This window comes from Parasteatoda tepidariorum, chromosome 7, assembly GCF_043381705.1.
Source record: "Parasteatoda tepidariorum isolate YZ-2023 chromosome 7, CAS_Ptep_4.0, whole genome shotgun sequence".
NCBI classification, from domain to species: domain Eukaryota; kingdom Metazoa; phylum Arthropoda; class Arachnida; order Araneae; family Theridiidae; genus Parasteatoda; species Parasteatoda tepidariorum.
This window is the reverse complement of record NC_092210.1, coordinates 50,424,876-50,438,513: the sequence shown is the minus strand read 5'-3', so window position 1 is coordinate 50,438,513 and position 13,638 is coordinate 50,424,876. Positions and strand designations below refer to the sequence as shown.

General features: G+C 33.0%; 1 protein-coding gene across 1 annotated transcript in view; it reads left to right on the top strand.

Moving 5' to 3' along the window:
- Positions 1-661: 661 nt before the first annotated feature.
- LOC107453789 (actin-binding protein IPP-like) overlaps positions 662-13,638 on the top strand; it is a gene marked incomplete in the record, with an annotated part of 33,485 nt that continues 20,508 nt past the window's right edge. The window contains 5 exon segments of the mRNA XM_071183410.1: positions 662-871; positions 2,759-3,049; positions 4,709-4,861; positions 7,243-7,448; positions 11,279-11,479. Of these exon segments, the coding sequence (XP_071039511.1) occupies positions 2,795-3,049; positions 4,709-4,861; positions 7,243-7,448; positions 11,279-11,479 (815 nt within the window).

Sequence of the window (13,638 nt, the reverse complement as noted above, 5' to 3'; positions counted from 1 at the left end):
ATGAGAGAGGCAAAAAAGAAATAGTATTAAGTAAAATTCACAATGGAAAAAGTTGCTCTGGTGTCTAACTTTCTTTATTAGTGATTTGATATATTTCGAATTTCTATCGCGTTTTTGTTATATATACATACATTTTTGTTATGTATACCCAGCTAGAAAAGCAAGTAGACAACGCAAGAATCCTATTTCTAAATATAGAGATAATTTTATATAAGATTAAATCGAATTCAATAATTACATAACATTCGATAATTACATAATAATCTGTTGTGGCGATTGTTGCGTGATTGATTGTGATACACAAAACTATCAGGCTTTTATAAACGTTGCGGTTGTCCTTGGAATGTTTTGAATTAAGGTTTTTATCCTTCGCATGTTTGCGAAATTCATATTTAAAAAAAAGATAATTTTTGGCAAACATAGAAGACAGCAAAATAAAATTGAAAATATTTGAGCCCCTGAATCATAGCCTTAAAAAATATAAATAAAAGTGCAATACCGAAATTACACCACGTGTATAAAGTTTGAACTATTGTAAAATGTTCTCCAATAAAAGATAAATGAGCTAACTTTTTACAAAATATTTAACTTAAAATGTTTATTGGAGTAATCATTGGTTAATGAGAAAATTTTTCTTGAGCTCTTAGTTTTCTAAATCAGTATGAGCATCAGCATGACCATGCGAGCACTTCATGTAAAGACTAGTAAAGCTTCTCATTTTCTCCGTCAGGTTAAATTCGTATTTCAAATTTAAAAATTTATAAAATTATGCAGGTAATAATCAGATATTCAATTTCAATAATAATTTATAAAATTTAGACGATAAAAAATAAAATTAAATTCTAATCAACGCATGATTCCAAATTAAAAGGTAAGATGATATAAAATCAACATTTGTTTCAGCTGTTTTTTATGTAAATTCCTCTCTACTTACATGATTTATAAATTATTATAAATCAGAAGGTATAAGCAGTGCTTATCCAAACTTAATTGATTTTAACTTATCCTAAAGTTTTGCTGCTATAAAAAAGGGCAAACGTTTTGTAAACAGAGCCTTATTTGATTATCCTAAAGTCAAGGTATGAACTTTTTGGAAATTTATTTAGAAAAATTTAATAAAATGGTTAATTATCTCCTTTACACAAAAATATGCAGTGTATCATACGTATAAATAAATATTTCTCAGGCAAAAAAGTTCATAATAGAAGAGAAATATAAATGAAAATGAATCTATGTTGTGTGCTTATAAAATTAATCTATGTTGTTCTGGAAAATCTATTTTTATATCTTTGTGGTGAGATCGAGGCTCATAACAAAGATGCATTCGCTCAAAATTTTATTAGCGGCTAATTAAAAGCTATAAGGTTCTGTGAATTTTTCCCCTTTAAATACATTAACTCTATTCGGTTATACAACGACTAAAAATTACAGACAATTGCAGAAACAATAAACAAACGAACGAGAACTATTTTAATAGACAGAAAATCAATATTTTCAATGATTAATGATAAATTTGCACAAGGTTGCTCACAAGGGAAGGTTCTTTGTTCTAATTCTTTCTAAATAAGGTTCTAAATTCTTTGGCATGTGAGGAAAATCTCTGAAGAAGACGCGATGCTTATTACGCAAAAGTTACGAAATTTAAAGCAAGGTTTCCGTGAATATTTTCATGTCTCCGAAAGAAAAGATAACTGGATTAGCGATCCATTTGCAGTAGATGAGTGTGGACAGAATGGTCTCACATCCAGTAGAAAAACAGCTGATAGAAATTTCCACAGATAGAGCTTTGAAATTGGTTTGCAAGAATAAGTCCCTTTCAAGCTTATGAGGTCACTTGCAGGGAAATGTTACTGAGTTGTCACACGAAATCTTTGAAAGTCCTGATGCTTTTCCAAACGGAAAAGGTATTCTCTGGATTACTTTGAAATTATGCTTGGCACCTTTGCAAAAAGCCAAGCATAATTTTTTTTTTCCTAGTCGAAAAAAAAATTTATATATAAATTATATTTTCGATTTAAGATTAAAATTCCATTGTTTCATTAATGAATCTTAGGTACAAATAAGAATATATAAGAGAATGGAATAATATTTCTCCTAATAAAATTTCTGTTTTAAAATGGAAACTGAAGATGCTACTGTTAATGATTTTGTTTAAAATAGAATAACAAAAGAAAGGAAAATGATGTGCATTTAACTTTTGAATCATTCTAAAGAGAACTACTTTTAAATTACTTAACAAATCTGTCGTGTTAATCTTTATATCGTTTCATAAAATAAACAAGGAATAGATACATGAATAATTTATTATTAAAACAATATTTCAGAGGTGGTTATGTCTGGTGATAAATAATTATCACCAAGGCGTGATACTTCCCCTGATCTAACTACTCCTGATGAGCATCTTCGCTGTGGCAGAAATGATAGACTGAGGCCTAAAGCTTCAATTAACCCCAGTAGATAAAGTGGGGCGAAATTTTGGGGCAAATCGTCAAAGGCACGAATCCATATAGATAATATCTTCTCGGTTTCCCCTCCCTACTTATAGTTAAACAAAGAAGTTGCGTTTTTGTGCCATATCTTACTGTCCTTAATCGTCTAACTTAAATCCTCATATGCACTAATAGACTGGTATATTTAATATTAGCTCCTTTTAAGATAGGAACTAATTTCATAAAATTCCGATAATTATTCACACAAAAAATTACAGTGCATGTTAAATTACTGCCGAATTTAGTGTTCCATGGTTTTTATATTTTAGCTTACTTTTCGCCGAAAGTTGTTCAGCTAAAGAAAGATGCCAAATCTGGCATTAGTGAAACCATCAAGCGATCAAATAATGCTTCTAAACCAATCCTGGTCTCCGAAAGAAAGAGAACACCATGCGAAATTGGGAGAGTTCGCAGTCCGTTTATGGAATGAAAACAATATGACTGATATATTAATTTTAGTACAATCTAAGGAATTTCGAACGCACAAAGCAGTTCTCGCTTGCTATTCTCCTTATTTGCAAGAAATATTAGAACAGCCTGGTTTTAGTGATGTCCATGTTGTAAGTATCGTTTTTAAAAAAAAGCATTATGTTCACTATCTTCGTAATGATAAGGGATAATAGTAATTTTACATTTAATTTTCAACACTGATGAATACCATACTTTCAACTATTACGTTACTTTTATCTAGTAGAAACAGATTTGCATCACTTGGGAATCGAGCTGCCTTTAAGTAATTCATTGCTCAAACTTGCGATTTCATGCAGTGAGGTAAATGGAACCCCAAATTTAGAAAATAAATAAATAATGGTAGAAAGATTTTCAACGTTATTCATTGTGTAAACCTATTAACAGACGCGGTGATATAAATTTGGCACCAACTTAACCAACTAAATAGAAAGTGGTAGTAAGATTTCTTTTCTCAAACAAAAATAAATAATCCGAAGTAACTGAAGCGGCAAGACATTACCTGATAAGAAAACTTCATCCTCTTGAAAAATATAGGCAATGTTACCAACTTTCTATGCTTTTTTGGAAAATTTCTATTAGTGGAAGCTAAATTTGTGTTTTAATGCATGATTTTTTGCTTTATAAATTTAATTTAAATTTATTTTCTACACCACTACATTTAAATGGTTCGGAAGTTCATATAATGTTCCATTTTGTTCTAACTATCTCGTCGTGTTGCAGTTAAATCCTTGGACAAAGTACTAAAACTCTAAAAGTATTAGCCTTTAATTGAGCAACACTCCATAAAATATTTTTCAAAAAGCGTAATAGTTGGCAGCCCTGTATATGATAGCAAATAACTAATCGACGTGTTTCAAATGCTTAAAAAATAGGCGCCATTTTCAAGGCTTGGCAGACGTGAATCAGAAGAAATAAAAGTGACTTGAAATAAAAACGTAAAGTTGCCAACAAAAAGTAGAAAAATAAATGTGGGAAACAAAACTAGAAAAATCACAGTATCAGAGAGAAAAAAAAAGCTAAAAAACTAAATAAGAAAAACCACAGTGGCCGAAAGGAGCAAATAAGATAAAATTCACTTCCACGCGCTGTGGAAAGGTTGTGAGGAATTAATGACTAGCCATCGCATGGATTTGAACTCGGTTCACCTCATTGGAAGGCGAATGTCCTATCCCATGAGCCACCACGGCTCAACCATATTAATTATAAACTTTAAATTATTCAGTATAATAGTAGTACCTTGCTGACTTCCAGTTTCGGCCAATCCATGGTAACTAACAAATCAAACGCACATCAGTAATGCAGTAAAAAAGCTCCATAAAGAAATCCTTCTATTTTCGTCTTTTGTAATCTGGCAAACTTGTTACGAAAATATTTTAAATCATTTTTGAAAGATACAGAAAAATGTAAGTCCATATTCGATTTCGCTACTCGCTTTATGGATTACATTTGTATTTTATTCTGTATTTTCTTGTATTTTATTTTTCATTTTTGCTTTATTTCACTTATTTTTATTTAACATGTTTTAATTTTGTTTCTATTTTTTGGGTACTCCTCACACTATTGTATTAATATATTTTGCTTTGGCTACATTAATATAATATTAGAAAGCACTTTTCTTGCGGATATAATCGTGTGAGCTGATGACGTTTCATTATTTTATTTTCCTGCCTATTGATTTTGTTTTATAAAATTGTTTCTAAACATTTTAAACTATATATATATATCATGTATCATAATCATGTTTGTAGTTGGAGCTGCCTGCTGTTACTCCAAGAGCATTTGAAATATTATTGGAATACATGTATACAGGAAAAATGGTGGTTAACTGCCAAGAATTAAGTGAGGTGTACTTATCAGCTAGAAGATTGGACATAAGAGGAGCTATGGAGAAGTGCATGGAAGTAATAGTGATTTTGGCAAAAAAAAAAGAATATTGATTTAATTCAATTTATTTCTCGTAGAACAAAAAAACTAAAAAATTTTATATTACCAATGAAACGTTGTATTAAAATCATCAAACACAGCAGCTTATGCGCAGTAAATAAAATATATATATTTTTTTTCTTAATTTCTTTCCGATTTCTCTATTTTCTTCTTTAATGTGTGCGTGCGTGTAAAATATATAAGATAAAGGTTTATGAAAAGAAAAGAAAAATATAATTAAATGTAATAATTTTTTTAAAGTTTTAATATTAAAAAAATTAACATTTAAGAAATTAAAATTAAAATTTTTTTTTCATTAAATGTTAATAATTTTTCTAACCATAAAAAATCTCCTCAAACTGTATTTAGATTGTATTTACATATTTTGCAATCAGGCAAATTAGTTACGAAAGTATTTTAAAGATACCGTTACGTGTAAGTATATTCGAATTCGCTGCACGCTTTATATATTACTTTTTGTGTTTTATTCTGTATTTTTGTTTGTTTTTTTTTTACTTCTTAATTTGCATTTTTCGTATTAATGTGCATTTTTTGCTTAGATAGTTCTTTTTTCGTTTCAATTTTTCTTGGTGCTCCGCACAGTATTGTATTGATACATTATGCCTTGGCTATATGAATGCAATCTTAGAAAGCACTCTGTTTTGCGGATATAATCGTGTGAGCTGATGATGAAGAGATTATAAACTGCTGTTTGTAGAAAATGCAACACCATGAAAGAATCATCAGAATCAAATGAAATTTAATGCAGAAACGACTTGTACTGATACAAATAAATGATGAAATTTTCAAAACAAAAGAAACAAATTAAGCGTCCGAAATCAGTATTTGGTGCAGCCACCACGCGCTGCAATAAGTGCTGCTATACGACGTGGCATGGAGTCAAACAGATGTTGAATATCTGCTTGAGGAAGAGAATTCCATATCGCTTGTATGCGCAACCAAAGTTCGTCTTTGGAAACTGCAGGACGCGGATCACGAGTGAGACGCCGACCAACCATATCCCACACGTGCTCAATAGGCGACATATCCGGCGAATAAGCAGGCCAAGGAAGAAGTTGCATGCGTTGTGCTGAACAGAAGTCTCTAACAGTCCGCGCAACATGTGGGCGTGCATTATCCTGCTGAAAGATAGCTCCAGGGATGCCTTGAAGGAAAGGAACGACTTCGGGCTGTAGCACTTCACGGACGTATCTGTTGCTATTGAGATTACCCTCAATTCGTATCAAATTGGATCGTCCATGATACGAAATCGCACCCCAGACCATAACTCCGGGTGTTCGACCACTATGTCGTTCAATAATACACTCAGGAAGGCAGCGTTGACCGGCATAACGTCTAACACGAACACGGCCATCATGGGTCCACAAATTGAAGCGTGATTCATCTGAAAAGACAACTTGGTGCCAATCAGCTCGCCAGTCTCTGTGCTCAAGAGCCCACTGCCGACGCAGCCGTCGATGATCCGCCGTGAGGGGAATCCTGTATAATGGCACCCTTGCACGCAATCCACGGCGCAGCAGACGACGACGAATTGACGAAGCCGACAATTGTACACCTGTAGCAGTAGACCAATGTGCTGCCAGCTGCCTGGAGGAAGCTGTGCGATCATTCACCGCCATGCGGAGCAGGTGTCGATCATCGCGCTCTGACGTCACCTTCTGTCGTCCAGTGCCTGTTTTTCGAGTTGTTCGGTGCTCGTCGGTCCACTGCTTCCAAACTCGCATCACTGTGGAACTGTTCCGCTGCATACGAGCTGCTATTGCGCGATAGGAAAATCCTCCTTCTCGAAGGCCGATTATCCTCCCTCGTTCAAACTCCGTAAGTTGCTTGAATTTCTTATTCTTCCGTCGTGGAGGCATACTCAGGTCTCACTAAACGTTTGCCACTAACAAATAATCATAGACTATTTTCAACGTCCCGCTACAGCACTTTATTTATACGCTTTCAGCATCAATTCAGAGGGCGCTGCGCGCGCCACGCACGCGCGATGGCTCTGAAACTTTATTAATTTGCATAATATCCTATATCCATTATTAAAATAATATTTCATTTGATTCTGATGATTCCTTCATGGTGTTGCATTTTCTACAAACAGCAGTTTATCTTTTCATTGTTTTGCCTTCGACTTTTTAAATTTTTTAATGATAAAAAATTAATTAAATTCTATAATTAATGAATCCTAATGTGTAGACTTTTTGACTTCAGACTGAAAATTCATATAACATATGTTAAAGGCGGTGGTTACGGAACGGTCTTACATAAGTATTAATAGCATTGTTAATGCTTTCTATACTCAAAGTATAAATAATTTAATAAGTATTAATATTTATATTTTCAGTATCTCGATATAAGCCCACGTAATATCCAGAACTTGGTTTACCCTTACGTATTAACACGTGAACTGAATTTGGAGGATGTCAATGCAAAGGCTGTATCACTGATGACAAAGAATTTTGAGAGAATGGCGGTAACAAAAGAATTCTTAGATCTTGAAAATGATCAGATTGTTGAACTACTCAGTGCTGATGAAATCGGAGCAAGAAAGTAAGATATATAAAAACAGTTTCATCTCTCTCATTTTTTTTTATAATCCAGGAAATCACATTTGATAAAAACTGGATGATGATAATAATATTTTAGTTTAAAATAAATTTGAATTCCTAATGCAACAGATTTTAAAAGAAATTACTATGTTATAATGTGCAGTGCGTAAAAAAATAAGCAGACCACCCAAAATAACTTTGGATCTAATGATCGGATCTTACCCGTACTCAGTTTTATTGTTTGGAGAGGGTAACCTCAAATATGCTAATTACTTAGTGCAGACGATATTTTGAGTTACGAAATCAGACACAAAAGCGTACCTTCTCTGAATAAACATATACCATTTTTTAGACGGATTTGAATTTCTGATCCCCCAAAATATAGAGGGTTGCCGCAATCTGGGAAATATGGTCTCAATAGTTTGGCCAGGAGAGCGGTCCAAAGTTTGGACCCCATAATGAATTTTAACTTTTACGTATTTCACCATATCTCGAGAACTTTCTAAGCGAATTGAAAAAAATTTGCACACAGTTATTAAGTTCGTTTATCGAAAGATAATTCCATAAAAAAATATATATTTAGGAAATATATATTATTTTTTATTATTCTATTAAGTGATAGTCGAAATACATTTAAATTGTTAGGTAAACATTTTTTTAATCATTTTGAAGTATGTAATTTTTGCATGATGAAATACAAAATTTGAGCAAAATTAGTTGAATAGTTCCTAAGAACTTGATTTTTAGGGAAGTTGTATAATTAAAATTTGATTTCTCAGGAACTAATCAACCGATTTCGCTCAAATTTAATACTTCATGCAAAATTAGATACATTAAAATGGTATAAAAAAATTGTATGCCCTAGAAAATAAAAAATAAAAAAAACTATTTACTATAATTTATTTTTTGCATGCAATTATCTTAGGATAATTTTTTAAAGCATTTATAATTAGAGCCCGATGATTAAGAGTTCAGAGCGCTCGCCTTTCGATTTGGTGACCCAGGTTCGAATCCTAGTGATGACTGAGTGATAAAAATTCTTCTCCCCGCTCGCACAGACCACAGTGCTGATATAAAATATCCGTAATTGTAGACGAATCATGTATTTGAATCCTCTTACCTTTGGATTAACATTGACAGGTTTTTGTGGTTTGTCTCTTTCCCTGGAACGCAAATGTAGGTTAGTTCCATCAAAAAGTCCTCCACAAGGTTAGTTTGTCTCACTGTTTGATCCAGAAGTTCCCATGTCTTTTGGGTCGGGTTCAACACTACAGGGCGGCAGAATTAAACAGTAAAAGTGATAAATCCAGAAATGGATCTTTCAACGCCGGTGGGACACCAATAATAAAAATAAAGCTATAATATAATGATTTAGAGTAAGTTTTAAAAACTCTTTAAATCTTTTAAAATTTGGTGACTTAGGCTTAATATGAATGTTTAACTAGATTCAACTAGGCATTTCAGTGAATGAAATTAAACAAAATGTATTACAAAATATTAAAAGTTAGTGAATAAACAAGAAAATTATGTCTATCTAATTATCCATTGGTTACCAATGAGAAAGTAAAATCCCTTTCTCCTCTGAAGCTGACTCGTAGAATACATTTGTGTATAAATATGTGTATGTTTTGATCGGCGTATACAATTTTTTATACTTTCCTTGTAAAAAAACAATGTAGATTCAATTCATTAATTGAAAAATGACTATGTGTTATTGACATTTCTTACTTTTAATTTTAAAATGACTTCTGTTGATTTGATTTTGAATTAGATTTAGACAACACCACAAGATTTTTACAAAACTATGGAATGCACATGTACTAATACAAATTCAAACCATTAAACTCTGATATTCGGCAATGTTTTATTTAAGGCACTTATTGTTTATTAAGGTCACTGTACTTAAGGTAAGGTACTGTTTATTGAGGTATTTGGCTGCAAATATAACTCAATCCATTTTCAGAAAACGCCTATCACCCATATGTATATGTCTTAAATCTCCCCAAAGGTTGATAGCAGGGCTCGAAAAACCGCCCATCAGCCCGTCCTCGGCGGTCAAAAATTCCCCGCGGACAACAAATTTCTCGAATCCAGCGTCCGCGCGGACGGCCATTTTCTTGTTTATGTTCGTGATACATTTTCAATTTTTGTTATCTTACAAGAGTCTAGCGCCTCACTTCTAAAATGACCCTCTAATCTCGATATACAGCAACATACTGCGCATGGTGGAAATGATGTTTTCTCTGTCTGGGAGTACTGCAGCGGTTGAAAGGGGCTTTTCAGCAATGAACTTACAAGAAGACACATTACTTACTGGTCTTAAACAAGAAGCGTTTAACGCATTTATGAACATCTACCTAAATGGAAAACCTCTTTTAGATTTCTGTGCAGAAACCTCTGTAAATCATTGGCTTGATTGTGGAACTGGCAATATATTTGATTCATTTAAAAAACGCAGTACCATCGGATAAATTGACATGATAATTGACAGATAACTTAACCTTTGCTATTTGAATTATTTCATAATAGAAATACTAGGTTTTACTTTTAGTAACCTAGTATTTCTTTTATTACTGTATAATGTAATCCTAGTATTTGTAATCCTAGTAACTACTAATTCATTGTGCAATTTATATAAATGTTTGTAATAAATAAGAGAAAATTATATTTTTACTTATTTAGAAGCGACGGGTTAGTTTCAAAGGAGGACGGGTACATTGTTGGACAAGCCGTCCTCGGGGACGGGTAAAATTTCTGAGTTTTTTCGAGCCCTGGTTGATAGGTAGTTTTTATCAAATGCATGCAGCGGTTATCATAACAAATTTACCAGCCTAACACCGCCATTATTTAAGACCTAAGATGAAGGGGAAAAGATGAGTTAATTTCTGAAAAATACAAAGCTATCCAGAGCATGTTTTTAAACCCACAATTCCATGTTTTAGAATGTCATGCACTTGGTATTTCCACCCATTTAACTCTTTAATTGTACGTACTACTTAATACTAATAATTCATCGGAGAGTTTTTAAATATAGAAACAGCTCGAAATGCGTCTTTACGAAAATGGGCACAGCTCAAAATGCGTGTTCACGAAAATGGACACAGGTCGAAATGCTTGCTTACGAAAATGGACACAGCTCAAAATGCGTGTTTACGAAAATGGACACAGCTCTAAATGCGTCTTTACTGAAATTTACAACTCGAAATGCGTGTTTTCGAAAATGGACTCAGCTTAAAATGAGTATTTACGAAAATGGACACAGCTATTTAAGATAGCATTTGATTCCGTTTTTCAAACTTCTTTTATGAACATTTTTCTTTTTGTTAAAGAATAAACTAGTGAATCCAAATAAATTCATAATGCGTGATATCATCTATTTACATAAACACTAGATACGTTTTGTTAATATAGTCTTAAAAAAAAAAACATTAAATATCAACTGTTGTTTTTATAAGGTTGCTACAGGTACTATAAGTTTATGATAATGGTTGTAAATTTAAATGTGGGGAGCTTAGAGTTTTAAAACTTACTTTATCGTTTAGATACTGACCACCTGGAAAGTTACCTCTGTAATATACTTAGCCACCCCGAAGTTTGGGACTTTGCTCCGTAATGATTATACTTTATAAGTAAATGAGTAAGGAAAAGTAAACAGAAAACTTTGTTTAGTTGTTAAATATGGGTTGGAAACTGAAAAGGCGCATTTCAAGCTGCGTCCATTTTCGTAAACACGCATTTCGAACAGTGTCCATTTTCATAAATACGCATTTCGAGCTGCATCTAGATATGAAAACTCTCAGCCGTTTTACTAAGATAACTTTTATAAAACAGTGAAGTTGTAATTTTCTTGGCTGCATTGAAATGGCTCCATCATGAATTCTTTGAAAGAGAAAAACATTTATTGGCTGTAGTGAAATGCATTAGATTCCCACTTATGAAAATGGAGGAAATACTTGCCTGTTATCATCCTCCACTTTTACCTGGAATTATGAAGATTCCGGAAGTGAAAGAAGCCCTTCTAAATGCCACATGGTAAATACAATTTTAAGTACTTAGCTTCATGAATTTATAGTGGGATAAATATTTAAGCTAATGTAGTAAATGAGTAGTATCGTGGGAGTAGCGTTAAATTAGTATAATTAGTATACATTGAGTGACTGCTTTTTAATGACCATCAGACAGTGTTACACAAAAGAAAAATTGCCTCACAATGCTGTCACTTAATGACTTGAGAGGTGTAGAAACTTAATTTTTTGTGCATGGTAATTTATGTAACGTATCATACCTAAACATCGTTGTCGATCACACATGAGGCTGTTGGTTTATCTCAATAACTAGGAGTACTTTCTCCCATCCGTTGTGACTCCATTTTGTTGTGCTGGCCCCAACCATTCCCAAATCTCAAATCTATTGAATATTTTGGGAAAGAAGTTGAAAGAACCATCCGATATCTAAATATATCCATTCAGCCTCACTTTGCTAGAAAGTGTAATTTTTAAAGCATGGTTTAAGAGGCTATTAACAACCTCTCAACATCTCGTAGAGTGCCATGCCAAGAAGAATCGAGGCTACATTATAGCCTGTGAAAGGTGGCCAAACCAAACATCGTAGAAGGGGAGTTGTAGTAACAGGGTTGCTCAGTGCATGTTTATAACGTTAGGAGAAATAAAATGGCGCCTGCAAAGATAATTTTTAAATTTGACAGTTTTTAATTAATGCCAATGCAGTTTCTAATGGAATTTTGTTATTTCATATTTCGCATACGTTTTTCTATAAGATATTAAATTATAAAATAATTGCATCTTATGATGGAATGAAACGAACTAGATTTTGGCAGGGATTTTTTTTTACCTAGAGAGAAATATGTACGGGGATAGGTTGAAATTATTTTAATTTATTATATTAGTTACACAATGTAATTATATTAATTTGCGCAATGTAATTATATTAATTTGCATAATGTAATTATATTAATCACACAATGGAATTATATTAATTACACAATGTAATCATATTAATTACATAATAAGCTCAAAAAGGATAAAAAGAGAAAAGAGAAGAGACGAAGAAGAACTGTCAAATCAAGCGTGCTTCAGTACTGCAGTAAGAACGTGTTATAAAAGTTCCCTCTATTTTGCTTCTAACTCTATTTGCGCTTCTGTTTTCATATTTTGTAATATGGCAATCTTATTACGAAAACATTTTATATCATTCTTGGAAAATTTCGGAACGTGTAAGTTCATTTGAATTCGTAACTCGCTATGCAGATTTCGTTTTATGATTTAATCTGCATTTTCTTTCCCTATATTTTCATCTGTGTTTTCTTTTCTTAATATTTATTTTATGTTTTTTGCTTGATATGTTTTACTTCGTGAATATATTTTTAACTTAATGTGTTCTATTTTCGTTAAAAAATTTTGAGTGCTCCTCACACTATTGTATTGATATATTTTACTTTGACTATATTGATACAATAGTAGAAAGTACTCCTTTTTGCGGATACAATAGTGCGAGGTGATGATGAAGAAATTATATCTTTTCATTGCTTTGTTTTCCAGTTTATATATATATATATATACATACTGCTTAAATAACCATCTTAAAAAACTATCACACTATCATTGAAACATTATAATTCCAGCAGCGTACGAAAGATTTCGCCCTCTCATGTATCACGCTCACGCAGTGGTCGGAAGTAGAGCGCTGCAAGTAGCGGAACTAGTGTAGTCGCTACTTTTTCCCATAGTTCGAAGTGCAGTGCGCTACTTTTTAAAAAGAGTAGTGTTCAAAAGCAAAAAAATTTTCGAATCTGATTGGTGCAAATTCTTTGCGGGCCCGTTAACGTACGCAATGGGAATGCCTCTGTGACCGAGCGTTAAATAAGATCTATGTCTGATGTTCAGAAAAATCGGCACAAATTCGGTCGAATCGTTCTGGAGAAATCGGCGTCAGATGCCGTAACTTAAAATATCGTCTGCATTAATTAATTAGCATAGTCACCCCCTCAAACCATTAAAATTTAGTCCTAAAACATGATGTTGTTGTTGTTCATTTACGTCGCACTAGAGCTACACAATGGGCTATTGGCGACGGTCTGGGAAACATTTCTGAGGATGATCCGAAGACATGCCATCACAATTTTGATCCTCTGCAGAGGGGATGGCACCCCCGCTTCGGTAGCCCGACGACCT